Source organism: Panthera tigris, chromosome A1 (genome assembly GCF_018350195.1).
Source record: "Panthera tigris isolate Pti1 chromosome A1, P.tigris_Pti1_mat1.1, whole genome shotgun sequence".
NCBI classification, from domain to species: Eukaryota; Metazoa; Chordata; class Mammalia; order Carnivora; family Felidae; genus Panthera; species Panthera tigris.
Genome location: NC_056660.1, coordinates 8,620,331 through 8,643,992, shown reverse-complemented (window position 1 = coordinate 8,643,992; position 23,662 = coordinate 8,620,331). Strand labels below are relative to the sequence as shown.

General features: G+C 45.0%; 1 protein-coding gene across 9 annotated transcripts in view; it reads right to left on the bottom strand.

Moving 5' to 3' along the window:
* MTUS2 (microtubule associated scaffold protein 2) overlaps positions 1-23,662 on the bottom strand; it is a 566,317-nt gene that overhangs the window by 117,645 nt on the left and 425,010 nt on the right. For all 9 annotated transcript variants that reach the window (XM_042990845.1, XM_042990774.1, XM_042990765.1 and 6 more), the window contains one exon: positions 14,885-15,096. In XM_042990845.1, the coding sequence (XP_042846779.1) occupies positions 14,885-15,096 (212 nt within the window). The remainder of the gene's footprint in view (positions 1-14,884; positions 15,097-23,662) is intronic.

The window sequence follows — 23,662 nt, the reverse complement described above, 5'->3', positions numbered from 1 at the left end:
GACTATCCTGTGTGCATTTCTCAGAGTCGATGTCTGCCTTTAAGGTGACACTCACAAATGCAGCTGAGGGGTGAGCCCAGGGGTTTATAAACCAATGTTAAAGGGTCATTTTCTTTCCCAAGTCCCTACCTCTTCCCAACCCCTGCCGTTCCTTCAGTTCCCTGGGGCTCCCCCTTTTCATCCTGTGGCCAGAGAGCTGGGACCTTGGTTATCCCACTCTGCTGTGCACCTCTCACCCTGCGCTCATATCTGTGGCTAAACGACAGACACACAGGGCAGAAGAGCAATCCGGGTTTGCCTCACCCTCTTGGAATACAACTCCTCCAAGCAGAGAGGAAAGCTCCCCTCCCTCGGGGTCTGGCCGTGGCAAGCTTCTGTCACCACCATTGCTGCAGGCGAGACCACAAGCCACGTACAGATTGGGGGTAGGAGAAAATGAGGTTAAAAAAAAAAGATTTACTTATCCCTCTCTGAGCGCAAGGAGTTCCGTATCTCACTTCTCATGGAACCTTCTGGGCTCATGTCCAGGTCTCCTTCCAGGTCTGCACTGAGGGTAGGCCAGGGAGCACTGGAGGGAAGAGCTTGGCAACCCACCACCAGTTCTGTGATACTTCGAATTCTGGTCTTCGTTCCAACCTGCCTGCTACGTCTTGCTTTTCAGGGTCCTCAAATAGCTTCGTGCATTCTGCTCAGCTCCTATGGCTGCATCAGTGGGAGAGAGGGGGCGGGGTCTGTTTTCTCCATCTCATCCAGAAGCAGAATTCAGTTTTGAATCTTCTGGATTCAAAAGCTTAGGTTCTGCACTGGGTCTTCAGGTAAGAAACCTGCTTAGGTTCTGCATTGGGTCTTCAGGTAAGAAACGGTCATTCTGAAGAGTTGCTCATTGTCAAAAGTAGAACTAAAGACCTGAACAAGAAAAAAACTCTGACCATACAAAGAAGAAAAAATTCTGAGTATCTCAGGTCTGAAAAATTGCTCAGGCCTTTCCTTTTGTGAGGGAGGAAATAGGGCATCTTGTGGTTTTCACTTAACAGCCATCTGAATCTGTTTCATGGCTTGCCTTGGGCATGGTGGACAGTCTTCCAATGGATGGGTATTTGTCTCCAGGGGTGAAGCATAGCACTGACCCTCGGGCCAACCTCGTAACTTAATTTAGGGCAGTAAGACACCAGAAAGGTACTAGTGTTCCTTCACTCGTAGTGCCAGATCGCTGAATGAAGCGTACCTTATCACTGCAGCCACGGACCACTGTTCTCCATTGATTCATCTCAGCATGAAATCAAGATGCTGTTTTGCGCTGAGATTTTGTTCTGTTGGCAGTGCTCGTCATACAGGGATAAGGAAAATCAAGGCAGAAACGCTCTCACCGCTGCCTGCGAAAAGCTTATGTGTTAATACTCCAGTGGTATTCCGGAGAATTGTCACTGTCCACGCAGCCCTGGTCAGAGGCAGGGGCTGCAATAAATGTCCCACTATAAATGTCCTCCTGCTATGATGCTGACAGATAAGACTCCCCTCTGTGTCATTCTGACCACCGTAAATCAATTTCACGTCTTTGTCAATAAAATATCATGGTTAAAACAGTGCAAGGTGCACTGGGATTGGAGGCGGGAGACCTGCACGAAGTCTTAATTCTACTGCTTACCAGCCATCAGACCCTAAGCCCAGAAACAACTTCTCTTCCTCTGTTTCTTTATCCGGAAAGTGGGAATGCTCTCCTGAGCTCTCCTGCCTGTCTTCCTGCAATGCTAAGAGGATGAAATGAGGTGACACGGGATATCTGACTGGGATTTTCTTAAGGGAACACCCTGTGTCATAGCCACTCTATGATTTTGAGACTTACCGGGTGCTCCTTAAATATTTCATACATGAAATGATACACAAAACATTATGTGATCCAAGCAACCTGAGTTATCTATAAGATGGGCATCGAAACACCTGCATCGAAAGGTTAATGTGAGAATTAAATGAAACAATGCACGTAAAAATTGTAAAGGGCACAGCAGCACCCGGGGCACATGAGATGTTTATAATTCTTCCTCTCCACCCCCCCCCCCCCAAATCCTGGAGGCTTTTTAGGAGATTTCTGAGATTAAAGCAACAAGGTTCTCAGGACTGCAACAGCTGAGCATTACCTGAATGTAAAAGTCACTGGACCCAAACAGAGTCAGCCTAAAATGCCAACGACTACTTTAATGGTTTACACGTCTTTGGAGAACTGACCTCTTTATCATTATGTAGCGTTCCTATCTCCAAGAAACTTCCTTGTTCTGGAGTCTCTGTCTCAAATTAATACAGCTCTTCTTTATTTCTCTTGATTAGGGTTAGCGTGGTATATCTTTACCTTTAATCTGGGTCTTTATATTTAAACTGGGTTTCTTGTGAGGGGGTGGGACCTCAGCGGGCCAGTGGCCATCCCACACTCCTGCCGACTCTGTGCAAGCTCCTCAGAACTGGGGGGGGGGGGTCAAGTGCTTCCACACTGGTCTCAGGGACACCTGTCATGCCTGGTCACACACCGGAAGGGCCCTCCATGCTGCCCAGCAGTCCCCTGTGGCTTGGGCCCCCTGAAAGTCCTTCTGCCCCACCAGCTCAACCCCAACTCTGCACTCCATGACCCAACCATCTCTACACTCTTACAGGGGGGCCCCTCACCACTGGAAAAGCAGAGACAGATGGCACAGGGCACCCCTATCTTAGCTCCCTGCCATTAAATTCACAAACAGAAAAAAAAAAATAAAAGAAAAAAAAATAAATTGGGTTTCTTGTGGACAACATATAGTTAAGTTTTAAAACATCATTTTTTTAAACTATCTTTCTTTTTAAAAAATGTTTATTTCTGAGAGAGAGAGAGAGAGAGAGAGAGAGTAGGGGAGGGGCAGAGAGAGGGAGACACAGAATCTGAAGCAAGCTCCAGGCTCTGAGCTGTCAGCACCGAGCCCAACGTGGGGCTTGAACTCGGTCAACTGCGAGATCGTGACCTGAGCTGAAGTCAGACGCTTAACCTACTGAGCCACCCAGGCGCCCTATCTCTGTCTTTTAATTGGTGTATTTAGACCACTCACTTTTAATGTGATTATTGATAGGCCTGGATTAGTATCTACGATCTTTGTAACTTTTCTATTAATTGCATTCTTTCTTCGGCCTCTGTTTTGTTTATAATGTAAATCTATCATTCTGTCTCTGTGTTTCTTTTAAACTCAGCCAAAAATTAGGGAGATGCGATTGAAGGAAAACGTGAGCAGTTACGTCACCCCCCGTCTATTTTGTTAGCACAGTACTTAGGGTAAGTCTTTGTTTTCAAGAGAACATTGTTACCCGATAAAGTCTCAATGCTTTTGAGTTTTCAATGTTCCTCTTTCTGTTCCTGGTAGAGCGGAAGTGATGGGCTTTCTCTCTCTCTGGGTACTGAATGACAGATACAGAGTGTGTGACTCTTAGGTTTCTGAGATGCGTAATTGCTTTCATGAATTATAGGCAAACTGCTTGCGGTGTATAACATGAATCCTTTTCTTGCTGTCTTAGCGATCGGATTGGCAGGAATCAAATGAAAAATAACAGCTGCTGTGTGCTTTTAAGTTCAAACCTAGTCTCAGTTAAGTTTGTGGAATGGGCAGGCCTGTAGTTCACGTGTTAGAACCGTGGGAGGAGAGCAGTATTTGCTTTTTGAGACATCGTCTGGGATGTAACGTAGTGTGGGGCATGCGCCCTCCTCTCCAGGCACAGAGTTTCACTTCCGGACGATGTCCTGTAGATGTCACCATTGCCACTTCTCACAGGGGAAAGTGCCAGGTTCCTGGGTGGAATGAAGAAACACGTCCGACCGCTACACCATTGGATCCTTGAGAAACCAGGACGACCTGTGTCCAGACTCTTCTCTGAAACGGCCAAACTCATTCTGTATCACTTTCACCCTCAGGCTGGCACCTGCTGTTATAAATCACTCTCCCCTTTCAGAAATTCCTCCCTCATTTGGCTTCTGTGAGGGGATTCTCCTGTTTTCCCACCACGTCTTCTCTTTCCTTTCTCTCCTTTTCCTCTGGCCCCACAGCAGCTGTCTTCTTTGCCCCTCTGTACACAGTCTCCTGCCTCTCTCATCCCCTGTGTCACTTCCGTATAAATGGCTCCCACGTTTTCTAGCGCTTCCTTTTTCTCTCCTGACATCGAAACCCATGTTTCCCTCCCTAAGGAAGACCCCAGCATCAGAAAGCAGAATCTTGAAAATCAACCAAGGGGGTGAGGCGAGGGCTATGCTGGGTGTGGACGGACGCTGCAGGGAACAGCATCAGCACAGGCGGAATGGTAGTAACCCATAAACTGAGTTGATTTAGGAGAAGCAGAGATTCAGAGCCACAGGTAACTATAAAAACAGAAGCTCCCCCGACCTGAAATTCCTGAGATTGTGGGAGAGACCTAGGATGTTCCCGAAATGTGGAATGGAGTTCTGGACAAGTTCTTCTCAATTTCAAAGGGACAGGTGATATTAGTCTGCAAAGTATACTTTTTGGGGGAAAATGCCCATCCCTACAGGTCCAATGGACCTGGATCCTAAGGGTTCACTGATACACAAAGTGTGCAGTTCCAAAGACACATGAAAAGACAACCTGTGGCCCCTTTAAACGTGTCTGAGCCCCAAACACACATGCGTCTGAAGTTGTTAACACTTAACACGTCACAGTTCTGTGATTCTTGTTTGTGTTATCAGGGCTGGGGTGGGGGGTTGTCACTCATCCTCTGGAGCATCTCGTCCTAGTTAAAGCCTCACGAGCCCCCACCCCGGAATTGGCTCACCACCTTGGTCCTCGGTCCTCTACCTCCCCTCTCCTTCCCACCAAGACTTCTGGTCCTTCTTCTGGCCCTTCTCACCTCTTGCCTGGATTATTAGTTACACCAGCAGAGCCTCCTAACTGTTTTCTCTGCCTGGAATTTTCTTTATACCGTCCATCCCTTATGCTGCTACCATAATGATCTTCCTAAAATGCAGCTTCAAACGCTTCAGTACCCTATCCAGGAGGCCCAGGGCCTCCCGACTGCCTCAAAGAGAGTCCCCAAACCCTTCCTCCTCATGGCGGTCATCATCAGTCCCACACTCCAAGCTTTAGGCAAAGGAGACTCACCCCTTTCCACAGAACCGTCTTGTCCTTTCCCAAGGCTGTGCCTCCCGCAGCACAGGATCTCTCCACCTCTGCCTGATGAAATCTTATTGCTGTCGGAGGCCACTTCGCAAGCATCCGTCCTCTCCGAAGGGCCCCGGTGACCCCGGCTGGAGGAAGACCCTCAGTGCCACACGGCACCCTGCACATCGTGGTTGGAACGAGTGTGTCGCCTCAGGAGTGGGAAGTCAGGGCGTGAGCCTTAGGTTTGAAATGCTCCAGTTAACAAGCAGGTGTTGGTTTCAATGGAACGGTTAGGGTGGACAGCGACGTGCCCCTGGGAGCAGACATAATTCAGACTGTACGTGTGTTGAGAAGGAGGCAGGGTGGGAGCCGTGGAGTGAGGCTCTCAGCATAACTCACTCCAGGAAACAAACGTCTTATTCAAGTCTGTGCTCTCCCTCTCTCGTGGGAGAGACCTAGGTGGAAAGGCGCAAAACGACCCATCATGGCACTCGCCCCCTTTCAGGAAGCAGATGCCAAAAGGGGGGCGAGGCGAGGGCTCAGCCTCATTAAGCAGCTTTCTCTCTCCGTCTCTCTGTGCTGACCCTGTCCCTGAGAAGCTACAGGAGACAGTGATATCCTGAGACATTCGCTCATGCCTCAAATGTTCCATAGAAGCTGCTTACTTAAAAATGATTTTCCCAAACAGAAGGCGGATTTGAAGGGGCACATGCACCCCAATGTTTACAGCGGCGCTACCAGCAATAGCCAAACTATGGAAGAAGCTCAAATGTCCATCGACTGACGAATAGATAAGGAAGACTGGTATACACATACAAGGGAGTATTCCTCAGCCATCAGAAGGAATGAAGTCATGCCATTTGCAACAACGTGGATGGAACTCGAGTGCATTACGATAAGCAAAATAGTCAGAGAAAGATAGATATAGGATTTCACTCCTATGTGGAATCTGAGAAACACAACAGATGAACATAGGGGAAAGGAAGGAAAAATAAGACAAAAACAGAGACAAAAACCACCAGGGAGGGAAACCATAAGAGACTCTTACTGTTTGTTTATTTTTGAGAGAGACAGAGAGACAGACAGAGCATGAGCAGCGGAAGGGCAGAGAGAGAGGGAGACACAGAATGTGAAACAGGCTTCAGGCTCTGAGCTGTCAGCACAGAGCCCGACGCGGGGCTCGAACCCAGGAACCGTGAGATCATGACCTGGGCCGAAGTCGGACGCTTAACCGACTGAGCCACTCAGGTGCCCCCATAAGAGACTCTTAAATACAGAGAACAAACTGAGGGCCGCTTGCAGGGGGTTGGTTGGGGGGGATGGGGTACATGGGTGATGGGCATTAAGGAGGGCTCCTGTGGGGATGAGCACTGGGTGTTATATGCAAGTGATGAATCACTAAATTCTACTCCTGAAACCATTATTACGCCATATGTTAACTAACTTGGATTTAAATTAAAAAATAAATTAAACACGAAAACATAAAACATAAACAAAACACCTCCTGTTTTCTAGACTGTGATTGTCGCCTAGCGACAGATGAACATAGGGGAAAGGAAGGACGCACTTAACGTGCATCACCCATCACCCGAGGAAGGGCTGAGGATGTTCTGGTATTCAAATTATGCCTCACAGAGTTAGAGGGACTCAGTGAAATCCCAGACCCCGGAGCACGAGAGCCCCTTCACGCCAGTCTTGTCTCCGAAGTGGCACCATCAATGTCCCCGTTTGCTAGAAAAGCCAAGGTCTGGGAGGGTGAACAAACTCGTCTCTCGGAGGAAAGAGGGTCTGGTGCGGAGGCGGCCATACCTCCCATCTCCCCACTGCTGCTTCTTGAAAGTTATCATTGCTTCGACTCCCTTTTACTTGGAGGGGAGTTTGCAGCAATTCATTTATTTTAAAATCAACTTCCAGTGACTCTGAAACAGAGACTTCCTTATCTGTCGGAGGGCGTGGGTCTAAATAGGACGAGTCGCCTGGTCTCGTTCTGTGCCACCTTCCCTAAGCTGGCTGCCTCCCTGACCTGGAGGAAAACTGCACTAAATTCTGCATCTTAACATATTATAGAAGCAAGCGCTTTTACTAAAATGCTTTTAACTGGCCGCCAACCAGGGTCTGGGGAAAGCCTGAGGGCTTCCTTTCAAAAGCAGCAAATGAAACTCCCCTTTCTTGTTCCTTGGCATCCATCTGTATTCAAAAGAGGTATCATCTAATTTTAAAACAGAAACTATTTGTGACAAAGTGTTAAGAGAGGGGAGTTGAATGGGGGCGATTTCTACCTTCGTTAAATATCTCTTCCTATTCTTTTATTATGAAAGTTATATTATCATCAGTGAAGATGGCTCTTATCAGGAACCAGTACTGGGGCTCTTCCAGAAAAGTTGAGAAGGCTTTGCAGTTTTAACTTTTATTTTCTACATACCTCAATGCTGTCTATTACTGACACCCTAGGCCCCGGGATTCTTATGACTTCAAAGAGCTGCTTGGCATGGTTGGGGGTAAGGGGGGATTTCTACCTCTTGATATTGGGAATATTTTGGTATTTGGGGGTTATGCTAAAACTGTCTTAGGCTAGAGCCTTAAGAGAAAAAGCAAACACTCGCTGTAGTCCCAGCAAGGTACTGTGACCACGTTTACTTTTGTGACCTATAACTGTCTTCCAGAACAGCAATCACTGCTCTCAATTCACTACATCACCAACATTTCCCACTAGATTAGAGAGAGAAGAACTGTCAGAAGAGCTCACATTCTCTCTAAGCCCTTAGTTATTCAAGGCAAAATTAAGGGAAGAGATGATAGTCACAGGCGTTGTTTATAAGGTGGGGAGGGAGGGCACAAAACACTATTTAAATGGCCATTTCTTTAGGATTTAAGGAGCAACGAAGCTTGCTGTTTTCTGTTTTCGATCAGGTGTAATTCCTGCTCTGAGAGCTCCACTCGATGGAAAAGTCCCTGAAATACAAAATCCCCAGGCTGGTGGACACGATGGCTTCTCTACTGCTTTTGGAGCTCTAGGGCAGACGGTTATCCTGATGAATCCCTGAGTTTAAAATCTGAGCGCAATAAGTGGCTAGATCAAGAAAGCATTTACTTCACAGAGCGATTCGACCTCTGTCTTTTCTCTCTCCTCTCCTTTAGCACACACCCTACTCTGACCAAACAACAAAGCCAAGGGCTCTGACGCAAGAAGTTGAATCTGGGTCGAGCTCACCGTGAGGAGGCTCCGACTGTTACAGAGGGATCACTGTACTTTTAGAAACAACTACCAAGTGCCCAGGTCTCTATCCACAAATCATTAATATACCAAGAGCTTAAAGAGAGGCAAGAGGACGCCGCTTGGCGGACAATTAACCCTTCCCACGGGTGCGTATGCTCTCCCTTCCCCTTTACTCATCCAGAATCCCGCCTCTGTCCAGTGTGGCTCCTCTAAGTCTCAGACCATTCCCTTCCCATTCAAAGAACTGGGCTTTCACCTGAGCACATACCACTTTTTTATGGCAACAGGTTAAATATTACCTTAGACGGTTTTCTGTTAACATCTGTACATGTGTTAACTTTTTGACAATTGTTTTACTTTCTGTTTTGTCCAATTCTGTATTTTTTCTCCTTAACGACATTAAAGTACCTTGAGGGTTAGAGGGCAGAGGGAGAGGTGATGCATCATCTTGTGGAAAAACATGGGTGTTGAATATGGACTAACCTGTTTTTGTATCATGGCTCCATCCGTCTCTAATTATGCTGTCTTTAGAAGGGCTATACAGTCTCCCTAGGCTCAGTTTCTTCAACTGTCATGTGAAAATAATATCTATACCAGGTAAGGGTGTTGTGAGGCTTACAAGAATATCTATTTATAAATAAATACATATACTATACATATAATTATATATATTCTCTATTTACATAGAATATATTACATATATATTTTAGATAGAATATATTATACATACTATTATATATATGGTATATACTATTCTACACACACACACACACACACACACACACACACACACATAAAATATATCTAAAGTGCCTAGGACATCGGAGATGGTCAATAAGCAGGAATGATACCGTTATGAAGAGTTCTGCCAGTTACTTTTTTGAAATCTCTATAGAAACTTTCTTTTTTTTAATCAGAAATGTTTTTAATGGAATGAAAATTAAAACAGAGCATCTCAAAATTTGTGGGTTTTGCTGATACAATTCCTGAAGGGGATTTATAGCTCTACATGGCTTCTAGCAGGAAGAAGAAAATGTTAAAATCAATGATAAAAACTTTCTCCTCAAAAAACAAAAAATCCAATTAAACAAAAAAAATTGTAAGGACCTAAATAATAAGGATAAGAGTAAATACCGATGAAATAGAAAACAATCAATGGAGAAAATCAATGAAGACACAAGTTACTTCTTTGAAAAGATTAGTAAAGTTGATAAGCCTGTGGCCAGACTGATCACGAAAATTAGACCAAAGTCACACATTACAAATACTGTGATCTGTGATTTTGGTCTAATTTTCTTCATGGGGAGAGGCTGCGTTGATAAAAATCTTCCACTCACGTAAGTGACTTGAAAAGTTGAAGTTGCAATATATAAACTATATTGAAAAATGTGTACCCTTAACTAACAACAAAAACATAGAAGAGTGAATATGATGTGGGAAACAAAGGCAGAAGGAAATGGCGGATAAAATTAAATTTCCTTATAACCTGCAGCCCATTGACAAATACTTGAGTCAAGCAGAGCAAAACGTTTCTCCAGGAACTCCCTGCCATTTTAATGCTAATACTTTGCTACAGGGAAAAACCACCTTAGCTTGACAATAGCTAGGCCTCCAGTATCCCGAGTGCGTCTTCTTTAGCATATGAAAATCTCACCGGAAACTTCCCCTGGACTTGACCTACCCCAGCTCCATAGTATATAACCAGTCTCTGCTCTTGGTTCCGGGCAGCTCTTCCTGCCCACGGGTCCTGTCCCCGAGCTTTAATGAAATCACCTTTTTGCACCAAAGACGTCTTCAAGAATTCATTCTTGGCCGTTGGCTCTGGACCCCGCGAACGACATTATCACCCCCCACAACCTCATTAAATATAGCAAAATGTTAATAAGTATTAAATATAGATGATGGGTGTTTGGATGTTACACTTTCTACATGTTTGTTTTTAAAATTTTTGTGTGATAGAAGGTCGAATAGTAAAAGCAATATATATATATATATATATATATTATATACACACATATGTATATATACATATATACATATACATATATACACATATATACATATGTATATGTGTGTGTGTGTATATATATATATATATATATATATATAGGAAAAAAGGAGGCGGATGCATTATTAATGTTTAATAGGCTTATATAGTACACAAATGTTTGGTGATGATTTTCAAGTCTTTTGTATCTATTTAATAAAAAATTAAAAAAAATTAAAAACCATCGTGTACTATCCCATTCATAGAGCTAATGATAAAAATGACACAAATCAATATGAAAAATATTGAACAAATGTAATAAATCTTAGTAAACATAAGATGAAAATAAATACACTCTCAGATATAAATTGTATAAAACTTGCTGCTATAGAGCAAGGGACGCTTATATGTGCCTTACTTAATACGGGACCCATGTCCGGACTGTTTCCCGGATTGGCCGCCAGGGGATGCTAAAGAGTAATATTCCCTGGAACAAGACAAAGATAAAAAATCATTCAACTCCACTCTAAAAAGTTCAGAGTCATGCTCATTTCGACACCACCCGGAGGCCTGGGACCACAGATTTCAGCAGGTCTGTTTGTCCTGTGGTGAGGACCATGCCTTGCCACAGGGGTGGAGCTCTCTGGAACCAGCACAAGTGAGAGGCTGATGTTAGCACCTCAATGTGGCATCTTGGAATCCCTGGACACTGGGCTCAGGCTGTGTCACAGCTGACAGTTTTCACAACTGCTCTCCCGGGAGCTGTAAAGCATGGGGCAGCAATGGAAGATTCTTATCTAGGCTTCTAATTCCTTTTTTTCTGGTGACTTCCCATACACTGAGACTTACTTCCAATACATACTTAACAGCATCAGCACATTCTGGGAAAAATATGGAGTAGCAGCTGAATAGCTAGCCTAGAAAATTATTTCTAGCCTTAAAGTACACCCCAGGCCACACTCTTTATGTACATATATAATGCAATAAGGGTGGTTTACACTGTGTTTTAACTCTGTATGCCTCGTCTATTCATACGTTCATCCTGCTTGAGAGTAAAATATTTGAGGGCAGGGCTTTGTCAGATCTCCTCGTACTCAAAAAGAATGTCTTTTTTTTTTTTTTTTTTTTTCTTTCCAGGGCACCTAGGTGGCTCAGTTGGTTAAGCGTCCAACTTCTACTCAGGTCATGATCTCACGGTTCATGAGATCGAGCCCCACATGGGGCTCTGTGTTCACAGCTCAGGGCCTGGAGCCTGTTTCTGATTCTGTGTCTCCCTCTCTCTCTGCCCCTCCCCGCCTCGTGCTCTGTCTCTCTCAAAAATAAATGTTAAATTTTTTTTTAAAAAAAGAATGTTTTTCTTCAATAATTGTTTGAAGTACTTTAACCCATTAATTTAATACATTCTCACAACAACCTTGCGAAGCACTATTATTAATCCTATTTAAAAATTGCTTTTAACGTTTATTCATCTCTGAGAGACAGAGCATGAGTGGGAAAGGGGCAGAGAGAGGGAGACACAGAATCTGAAGCAGGCTCCAGGCTCTGAGCTGTCAGTACAGAGCCCGACGCGGGGCTTGAACTCATGAGCTGCGAGATCATGACCTGAGCTGAAGTTGGACGCTCAACCGACTGAGTCACCTAGGCGCCCCAATCATTAACCCTATTTAAAACTGAGAAAACCAAGACTCAAGGATGATTGGTCAGAGGGGACTAGCGGAGACCAAGCAAGGGCTGGGATGTTACTCTTTGCGGTGATGGGACAAGGCTCAGAGAGGGGCAGCTACTTGCTCAAGGTCTTGTTCATAGATGGAGGCAAAGAGGGGCTGACTCCTGCTGGCCCTGTACCCTCGCCACGCTTTGCAGGTGGATATGCTCCAGTGTAGAAACCACACGTGTGTCAAGGTCCAAGAAACACGGTAGAGTCTTCTAACCAGACAAGAAAAGAGATACCGCCTTTTCACGCTGGCTCTAGGGGTCACACGCTTCACAGCTGGCACGATCTGCTCTGAACATTCCCACGCATAACAATGTGCTGGCCTCCCACGAGAGTGACACGGAGCATCTCAGGATCACCAGACCGTGTGACAGAGGGCTCCATCACTGGAGACTACCTGATGGCCGTGCTTCTATTTCCCCGGGTGCCCCACCCCACATCACACCTCCTGGTCTAATCTGGTTGTTACTGGCAAACTCTCCAATCAACCGTCCTTGGGACACACGGTAGCCTGTGTGAAAGCCACTTATGCTCAGTTACAGACTTTTTTTTTTTTTTTTTTTAACATGCTCATTTTTAGTTCTGGGGTTTATCTGGAGAGAGAACTGAGATCAGAAAGACAGAAAAGCACACAATGTGTGGGAGGTGAAATGCCACGGTCGTTTGCGAGGCCTGTCTGGAGCTGCTGGTTGTGATTTACTGAAAAGAAAATGAAATTCATGTCGGTCATCCGTCTTGCTGAAATGTCACGCCGAGTGCAACTCGAGTAGTAGGGAGGTCTGAAGGAGGTGCCTACAAATCACCTGCTAGACCTTTTTGGTCTCTGATTTAAGAGCCATGTGTATGCTGCAGACAAACAAAACTCTTGGTCCGTGGGCCAACGGGGAATATGCTGGGGGCACAGAAATACATAACTCCAGGGAACCAACCCTTGATTTCTGCACAGGAACTAACTCCCTTCTCTGCCACAATGCCATGAATGGGGTCCAAGCGTCCCAAATCGGAAATACAGCACATATTACCAAAATGTCGTATCAACGTCTGTTGCCATGCCTACCCATAGGAAACCTTTATCAAGGATTTGTTATGGGATGAGCATCCGGTGATGTATGGACTAGGTGAATCATTACATTGTACCCCTGAAACTAATATCACACCGTATGTTAACTGCAGTGGAATTAAAATGAAAAACAAACAAACAAACAAAAAGATTTGTTATGACACCGGATGATGGATGGGAAGGGTGATCCAAGAAGGGCGCAGTAACCACGTAAATGTTATCAGAACCTCGGTGAATAACTCTGTGTTCCTCTCTTTATTAAAGATTTGCCAGTCAGTGCGAAAACGCACCTCTAGCTGAAGAACAACAACAACGACAAAAACCCATGCCACTCTTTCTCTAATAAGGAAACTGCTCAGTATTTACAACGGTGAGTCAGGCCTCTTTGGCACCTCAAAACCGTGGAGGTAATTTTAATTCTCACAGGGTCGGGTCTACAGTTACTTGAGTGGTTCACGGTTGACATCGAGAGCAGCAGACCAGAAAGGAAGGTATAAAATACAAATGGGTCATTCGTTGTCAACGTTTTGGTGGGCAAAGAGGCTGAAACTTGAGAAAACTGCCATCTGTTTTTCTTGTTTTTCCTTACAGCAACAAATTGGTAATAGGCTCTTTCTGCTGAAAGCGTTAAGGGAAGCAGGAAACACCAACAACAAAAGACGGCTCAGACTGGTACACTAGGGGCACGTCGTGTAGGATATCCTCAAAAGCCGGAGTCCTTCACGCTTTTGCGTGCAGAAGACAAACAAAACCAGTGGGCATGGGGCTACTTCACGTTCTTTGGATTTTCTTCTTTAAATTGGCCATGGCCAGGCATTTAGTTAGTTCATCTTCTTATCTAGAGAGCATTTAGATAGCATTTGTACTTCCTCCCATTTATAGGTACCTGAAGGTCCATATACGAAACTCAAAATGCCCTGTGCGTTCTTAAAATGCAGACTCAATGTTTGAACCTTGAAGGTGAATGTTCATTTGCCCCCCCCCCCAAACGTGGCTTGGCCACTTCTTGCTGGAGCACAAATGCATTGAAATCAGATACCAGGCTCCCTCTAACCTCTGTTCCATGCCGAGAGGTGGGAAAGCTTAGCTACACGATGGCTAATAACAGACTCAGTGTCTGGATGGCCCCAGGAGCCTCTGGACAACTTATGCGCTGAGAAGAAGCCAGCCCCTTTTTGCATTTTCAGGAAGGCCAAGGGAGCAGAGAGGACGCCCTCCACCCCATGCTGCTCTGTGAACACTGGGCTTGGCCGTGACTCCACGGGCCGGATGCCCCCAGGCCTGGCACACTGAATTTCCCATCAAGGGCCAAAGTGGAACAGCGCTGTGGCCCTGCCTCCCTCTTATCTGAAACGTGCAGAAATTTCAGAATTCGGCCATTTCATCCCTAAAATGCAAACAATCTCCCATTCTCTTCAAAGCGCTCTCCTTCAAAATGTTCCTTTAGGTCATTTTCTATCTCTTTTACATAACTTTCCCTTTTGAAATCAAGGTTACTAAATCACTCTTCCCAGACTGATTTCTTTCACACCTAAAAAAAAAAGTATCCGCTTGGCTCCCAGAGCATTAGATGCTGCTGCTGGAGACTGTGCAGGATCTTCTGAAAATCGAACGAAATCTCTAACCCCAGACCCAAACTTAAACGCGCACATATACCCACCCACACACCCACACACCCACACCCACACACACACACACACACACACACACACACACACACACCCCGATCACCACTACCGCCCTCCCCTCCAGCAAGAAGCCCCTGGACATTCACCAGACGTGGCCTCACCTTTCTGGAGAAATACTGGGTAGACACGGCAAGGGCCTGGAAGCCGCACACGGCCCTCCGCAGCTCCGCCTGGACCAGGACCAGCTGTCTGGCCTGCTGCTGGCACCTGTCTTTCAGCCGCTGCACCAGCTGCCGCTCGGCTTCGCGCACCTGCAGGTCCGGCTTGGGGGAAAAGCCATTTCGGGGAGCCGCTGTCCTCTGTTTGGGGTATCCTGCAGGGGAAAAACAGTCACTTGTGGAAGAACATCCACCCCCCAGCGTGACAACAGCTCTTCGGTGCCGAAGGATTTCATTAAGGGCAAGTGGCCGAGAGGGCACCGCTCACGGTTTGTCATTTCAGGCGCTGAAAGGGAAAAAAAAAAACCGGACGGGGACTTAAAACATTTGCTCTGTTTACGAGGTTCTCAGTGCAGAGTTTCATCTCAGGAAAAGAATGACAGACATTGCCAGATTCCTTCCAGCTCCCTGCATTTCTTCTAGGTTTGCTTAGAGAGACTGATGCAGGGTTTTTTCTTTTCTTTTTTTTTTTTTCTTCAAGGGATTACTCTGTGAAAATGTCTCATGGGAAATAAATCAGTCAATCTAGGTTGAACTCAGAGTTATAAGCTGGCACCCTTCTAATTGGGCATCCAGGAGCAATGCCTACATGCCCCTTCTTTCCCTTACTGTGGTTGCTCTCTTTGGTGGCAGGGTCAATGACCTCTGCTCCAGGGATTTCTGGCTTTAAATTCCTATGGCATCAATGTTCCCCAAAATACTCCCCCCATGTGACCACTCATGCCACCTCCAGAGCTAAAAGGTCCAGTCCAAGCCACCAGAACCTCTCAGCTTTCTTTTTCTTTAATTTTTTTTTTAACGTTTATTTATTTTTGAGACAGAGAGAGACAGAGCATGAACGGGGGAGGGTCAGAGAGAGGGAGACACAGAATCTGAAACAGGCTCCAGGCTCTGAGCCGTCAGCCCAGAGCCCGACGCGGGGCTCGAACCCACGGACAGTGAGATCGTGACCTGAGCCGAAGTCGGACGCTTAACCGACTGAGCCACCCAGGCGCCCCAGCACCTCTCAGCTTTTAACGCAAAGCCCTTCTTCTTTTACTTCTTCTTCTTCTTCTTTTTTTTTACTTCTTTGACTGCACAACAGCCAGAATGATCTTTGTGACTACAAAACAGCTCTTGACCTGCATGGACCCCTCTCTGCGGTGGTGCTCCACTGTGGTATAAAAAAAGTGCTCATTTCTTCCCCTGGCCCACAAACCCTCCGAGATCCTGCTCCTGGATCCAGGCAAACACTATGTGTGGGGAGGCCACTGAAGAAGGAACCAGAAACTCCACCTGGAGCTGGGAACGGGGTGGGGGAGGCTTTCAGGACAATAACTATTAGGTTGACGCTTCGGGGAGTAAAGGCAAGGCTCCAGGGAAGGGCTCAGAGACAGGCACTGCATCATGGTCTAGACCCAAGGGTAAGCGGGTGTCTTCCTCAGAACCCCCATGCTTCCTGGGTGAGCTGCAGACCAGCATGGCGGTGGTGGACGGTGGGCCTGGGTCCCCTAAGCACATTCTTCCCTCTGCTCGGGGAGAGAACGTGACACAGACCCTGAGCACACAATCGTGAATAAGCTTCAACATTTCAAAAGTTCTTTCGTCTCCCCCCCTCCCCTCCAAAATATCAGGGAGTAACACAGAAGACACATCAGAAAACGGTCGTCTCCTCAGTCCCCACTACACTGAGGCACAGCAGGTAACAGGCTTACTCTACTGAACACCCAAGTGGCCTCATCTTTCAAGGGGAAAAGACGGTTAACTGATCTAAATGCTTCTGATTGTTGATGTAACGGTAACCACGCTAATTTTAATGAAATCTTCCCCTTAAGAAATCATCTGAGATCACAATGCAACCTCACATACATCTTAGACTATTATGGCTTAATGGAGTAGTAGAACGTGAAATTAATGCTCCCTTAAAACGATCTTTATGACAGTGCTGTACAGAATAATCCAGGAAAGTCACTTGCTTGTTGGAGGCACATCAATCTTAATATGTGCTTAATCCTAACATTCTCAGTACTGATAACAAAAGAAAAATAATTACTAACAACACGTGGGAGGTTTTACTGCTGCCTGAATTAAACTCTAAGACACAGCCTAAGACCCAGGGTAGATTTTTTTCATGATGACTGTTTACCATTTTATTGGTGTGGACGGTGATTTTATTGAAAAAAATTATTTTCGTGTTTATTTATTTTTGAGAGACAGATAGACAGAGAGTGAGCAGGGGAGGGGCAGAGGGAGAGGGAGACACAGAATCCGAAGCAGGCTCCAGACTCTGAGCTGTCAGCACAGAGCAGGATGCGGGGCTCAAACTCACGAACTGTGAGATCATGACCTGAGTCGAAGTCGGACACTCAGCTGACTGAGCCACCCAGGCGCCCTACGTGTGGCTGGTTGATTTTCTAAAACCCTCCAGTGTTTCATGGGACCACCAAACTGATGTTCTGAGCCCAGACAGAGGTTCCCCTAAGAACATCAGCACCTGGGATCAACACACAAGTGTGAAATCTGTGGCTTTCAGACGCCCAACTACCTTATGGAACCAATCTTCCTTTGGGATTCTTGGTCAGCTGTCCATCTGGCACCCAACAAAAACCAGTATCGTTTCTTGGGCTGTAGTTTCTATTAAGTATGTCGATAGTCAGCTCCCTGAAGTATTGTTCTGTCGCGTACTTTCCCGTCCACCCACGTGTCACACCGTCCCCAGGACCGTGCGTGAGGACAGCCGCACGGGCTCATCTACCATCTTGGAAACGGAGAGCTTATGTCGAAATGAAATGACTGCACGCAGCCAGCATCGCCTGTCTCGCAAAAAAACAAAAAACAAAAAACAAAAGAAAAACGACTGAGGGTTCTGTTTGCTTCTACTATCTTCTTCTAAAAGCCAGCACGTAATGGAGCTAAAATACCAATCGGCTTAGGAAGTAAGGGGGTAAGGGAGCATGAGGGAAAACTTCCGGAAGGCAGCGATCACGTGTTGCTCATGGAGAACACGCTTGGCACTGACAGGAGGTGTGCTGAGGTGCCTCACTTCTGACCTCTTACACCCGTGTTTTTCTGGAGGAGCCAGAGAAATGCTTTAAATGGGGGAGGGGGGGCATGCCATGTCCCCTGAGCACACCTCCAGGTGCCGGAAGGCTTTGTTATCACCTCCTTCCCTACTCCTTGCAGTATTTATATATAGCTTCTACGGTGGTCAGAGCTTCCAAGCAGGCAGATATGCCACTGGCCTCTCTCCGCAGTCAGGCGGAGCCTCGTAGGTGTGTTCGGCCTCTTTCCCCCAAAATCTGTCTCCTACCATAGCCTTCCGATTTCCACTCCATTGAACTAGGAAGCTGATTAATGAATAAAGACTTTCAAATGAGGCTTATTGATGGTTTTGGAGTCTTTAAATGAAGTGGAAAAGAGAGTAACAATAACCAGTCTTTTAAGGAGTGCCCCTTATACACTTCCCAACTGTTAGTGAGCCTTATCCCCAAGGCCACTCTTCCATACAAAGTCTGTGAACAGAAAAACTAGACCAGTGTCTTGCCACGACCTACAGACAGAGATGATTTCACATGTACACTTCGTGTCGTATGTTTTGTGGGGATCCAAAATGTCTGACAGCTTTTACTGAGCACCTACTCTGTGAGGGACATAGGCAAAGTCCAGCGGGGAGGGCAAAGGAATGAGGCCCCGTCTGTGACGTGAGGCAATCCATTGTCCAGGGGCCCAGCCTGGATTTCAAGCTTCTGAGTCCTTGTCCAGGCCTCCTACCACTTCAGCAAGCCGCTGGCCCACTCCACAGCATCTCTGACAGATCTCACAGGTTTGGGGCACATTCTAAACCCAGAACACTCTCCCATTATCGTAATCTTGCCCCAATCACAATTTCTTTTCAGCCACCTAAGGGCCGGACAGAATCTGTGATCATCCCAGTGACATCTGGCAGCTCAGGGGAAAAAGCCAGTAACCTTCTATTCTCACAAAGGTGAATGCAAGCCGCTTGCGTGCAAAGGCAGAGCACTGGGGAGAATGCAGCCCTTAAAAATGGAAAGAGAATATTAAAAATTCATCTGCAGCCATCCGCTCACTATCTAGAGGATTCTAATGGATGGAAAAGCTTGGTTTAATTTTAAAGCTGGAAGCTTAACTGACGTGATAAACAGTACAGCAGTGGAATCTGTGTATTTACAACATCAGAGAAGGCCCATGGCCTTAATCCCTGTAAATAAGAAGGACAGGACACAGCTTAGATAGATAGCCTTCTGACTTAGGGAAAAGCACTTCATGAGTTTGGCCAACATCCTAGCAGAAAGGAAATCTGTTTCTTGCACACTGGCACCAGCAGGACCCCCTAGGTAGCACATCTGCCCAGTTCTTTGTGGTCTTGGATAGGCATTATGTTCCTGAAGCAGATCTAAATTTATTCCAGAAAATTCTGCCACATAACACAGTATTTTCCGACTTAGTCCTGGCACTTGCTGGCCTGAGGTTGGCTAAGGGCGGGGAAGGTGAAGAACAAATGACAGGAGGGTGGTAGGACATTTCCTTCGAGCCAGTCCTGAGCACGGGTGAGGGCAGGAATTACTAAACTGGGTACCGACCTGCTATGCTCTAGAAAGGAGAGGTTTCCATCTCCCATTCCAAGGAAGGAGTGGATTCTTTTCTATACTGATGGATAAGTGAACAACAACAAAAAAATCCCCAGAAGTTATAATCAGGGTTTCTAAAGCCAACTATAAAAATTTGTTACTATAATCCCTTCTTCTAGACAAAATAAAGAGTGACATAAAAATATTCTCATCTTCGGGAAATTTCTTAGTACTTATAAGAGGTATAGGTAGCAAGGTAAATCTGAACTTCTTTCTCCAAGGGTGAAAATATCATGGTTTAATAGTACTATAGCAATTGCTAAATTTTGATATTCAAAAATGTAACTACTTTCGGCCAAGATGGAGTGAGAAGGATCAGACTTACCTTCTGATCTAAAACAAACCCAAAAAACTCAGCCCAAATATATAAGACAATGGTTTTTAAGACATCAACATTAGGCAATGAAGTACGGGGATCCTGAGCCAGAAAGCAAAGGAGGTGATCCCTATAATTGCCTCAGCCTATTTCCTGGAATGACTTTCCAGGCTGTGGTATGAGTCAGGGAGCCCATGTGGGGCCTGGTGGTTACCCCAAGTTGAGAGAACGGAGCTGGGGGTTCAGGGAGCTGAGGGCTCAGAGGTCACAAGGCAGATTTAGCAGAGAGAACGTCACTCCACAGAGAGAGCACTCTGGACACGCACAGAGGGTCCCCTCGAGTCTTTGGCCAAGTTCTGATCATTGCATGCCTGGGAAGAGAGGGTCCAAGACCAGGGAAAGAATTCCCCAAATGACTGCAGGAAACGAGTCCTCAGAGCTCATGGAGGCTCAGAATTTGTTCCTGTTCCCATCAGCCAGAATGGAAAACCTTGTAATTCAGGGGGCAATGGATAGTATACCCAAAAGGGTCTTGGCCTTAATACAGTAAAATTAGCTCTGGACTGATCACTAGTTGGGACCGGCATAACAAAGCCAACAACCAAGCCCCAAAATAACTGAACTCTTTGCAAGTAACATAGTTTTATTTAAGAACAAAGCTTAAGAATATTCATAGGAATTAAAAATCCACTACCCAACAAGGAAAAATTTACAATGTCTGGCATCTAAAAAAACTCTCAGGCACGGAAATAAGCAGGGACATATAACCCATAAGGAGGAGAAACGCAATGAAGTGAGGCCCACAGGAAATGATGCAGATGATTAACAGTTATTTGTGACTGCATTCCATATGTTCAAGAAGCGAGTGGAACGACTGAATATGTCAAGTAGAAACAAAGCGATTTAGGAAAAAAAAGGCCTAAATAAAAATTCTTGAGATTGGAAACTCAAATGTCTGAAGACAAAAAATACACAGAATGGGATTAAGAGTAGATTTAGACATGACATAAGGAAAGATTGTAACATGAATGTTCATAGCAGCATTATCACAGCAGCCCCAACACTGGATACAACCCAAATGTCCATCAATTGATGAATGTAAATTATCGAATGTGATATATCCATGTAATGGAATATTATTCAGCCGAAACTAAGAATAAAATACCGACTCATGCTTTAACATGAATGAGCCTCAAAAACATTTATGCAAAGTCAAAGAAGCCAATACAAAAGGTCACACACATGTTGTACGATTCCATTTATATGAACTGTCCAGAATAAGCAAACCCATAAAACAGAAAGTACACTGATGGCTGTCAGGGGCCCTACGAGCTGAAAGTGGTCCCCGACTCTAAACAGGAACCTCAGTCTTATAACTACAGTGAACTGGTTCTACCGACAACCTGAATGCATTTGAAAGTGGCTTTTTCCTCCAGAGCCTCCGGTCAAGAACTGAGCCCCGCTGACATATGATTTCAGCCTTGTGATACTTTGAACGGAGAACCCACGGAAGCCACACCTGGACGTCTAACCTACAGAACTGTGACCAGTAAAACAAACAAATGGGTGCTATTTTTTTTTAAAAAAAAGAAAGAAAGAAAAAGGAAAGGAAAGGAAAATTAGCAAACATACAGTAAGAGAAACTATCCAAAATGAAACACTCAGAAAAAAAAGAGTGAAAGAAACAAACAATGTTACCCGTTTGGACAGGAGCTGTGAATCAACTTCAAGTGGCCTGATGTGTATACAGTTGGAGTCCCTGAAGAGGAGGGGTCAGGCCTGAACGTGTCTGAGGAAATGATAGGCAACCCACTTTCAAACCGTATGAAAACTGTACACCCACAGATCTAAGATTCACAGCAAACCTCAAGCGCAAAAACCATGAAGGGAAGGACACCAAGGTATAGCGTAATCATGTTGCTCACAACCGGTGCTGAAGAGAACAGCTCTCAAACAGCCAGAGAAGATGCCTTATGTACAGAGAAACAAAGATAAGGAGAGCCGTGGAAAGACATCTTTAAATACTTCAGAGGGGGGAAAATGCCAACTTGAATTCTGAACACAATAGAAGTATCTATGAAAAATGAAGGTACACAAACACAGAAAGATTCCACCACCAGAAAAGCTCTGCCACCAAGAAGGTCAGAAAAAATCCTTTAGGTAGAAGAACAATGGGACCAGCTGGGAATCTGGGTCTGCAGAGAGAATGGCAACTACAGGGATAAGTCTAAAAGACTTTTTTCTTATTTAAATCTCCTAGAAAGAAAACAGCATCGACAGTCAACAGGAACAGTGCAGTGCTGGTTTAGGACACACGTGGAAGGAAAGTGTTGGAATACAGGAGCACACATGTCAGGAGAGGGACGTAAGTATACAGTTATGAGATTCTTACATAGTTGAGCCTTGAACAACGCAGGGGTGAGGGGTAACAGCCCCCTGTGCAGTTGAAAATCCACATATAACTTTTGACTCCCCCCCCTCCAAACTTAACTGCTGAGAGCCTACTGTTGACTGGAAGCCTTTCTGATGTCACAGTCAACTGATTAACACATAGTTTGTGTGCTGTATGTATCCAACATTGTAGTCTTACGATACAATAAGCTAGAGAAAAGAAAATGTCATTAAGAAAATCATAAGGAAGAGGAAATATACTTATAATACTGTACTGTATCTACTGAAGAAAATTCGTGTGTAAGGGGACCTGCACAGTTCTAACCCATGTTGTTCAAGGATCAACTGCATTATATGTGAAGTGACATGACATTGCCTCAAGGCAGAATGTGAAAAGTTAAAGACAAAAACTAGGAACCCTAAAGCAACCACTAAAATAACCCAATAAGATACAGGTCTCTAAGACATCAATAAAGGGGACGAATGGAATAATAAAAAATTAATTAATATAAAAGAAGGCAGCAAAATAGGGAAAAAACGAAAAAACAATATGTGAGATGGCTAGGAAATAATAGGCAGACGGCAGAGTTAATCCCAATCAAATCCATAACATTAAATGTCCATCAAAGGCAAAGCTTTCAGATTAGAGAAAAATACAAGAGCCAATTATATGCTGCCTGTAAGAAACCCACTTAAAAATAGAGAGACACCAGGTGACAGGGAGAAGTGTGCAAGGAGGTACAACCATGTTGAACTAATGGAAGGCTGGAGTGGGACAACTAATACTTAATAAAGTGGATTTCAGGGAAAAGCATATTACCAGGAATAAACAGGGTCATTTCCTAATAATAAAGTGGGCAATTCATCAAAATGATAAATGGCCCTAAAGGTTTAAGTACCTAATAGCAGAGCTTCAAAATGCAGGAAGCAAATAATGATAGAACTGAAAGGAGAAATGGACAAGTCCACAATTATACTCTGAGATTTCAACAGCCTTCTCTCAATTCCGAAGAGAACATGTAGACAGAAAATCAGTAAGGATATAGAATACTTGAATTATGCTATCAGCCAACTTGACCCATGACATCTGTAGAATGCTTCACACAGATACAGTGGACTAGACATTTTCTCAAGTGTGTGTGAGTCATTTAGCAAGACAGACCTTGTTGTGAGTCATAAAACACGTCTCAGTTCATTTAGAAGGATCCAGATAATCCAAAGTATATTCTCCAACCACGATGGGATTAAATTAGAAGTCAAATCAGAGAGATCTGGAAAGTCCCAGATATCTGCAAACACACTTCAAAATAATCATGAGTTAAGAAGAAGTCACAGAAGGAAATTTAAAAATAGTTTGAACCCAATGAAGATGAAACCCAGCACATC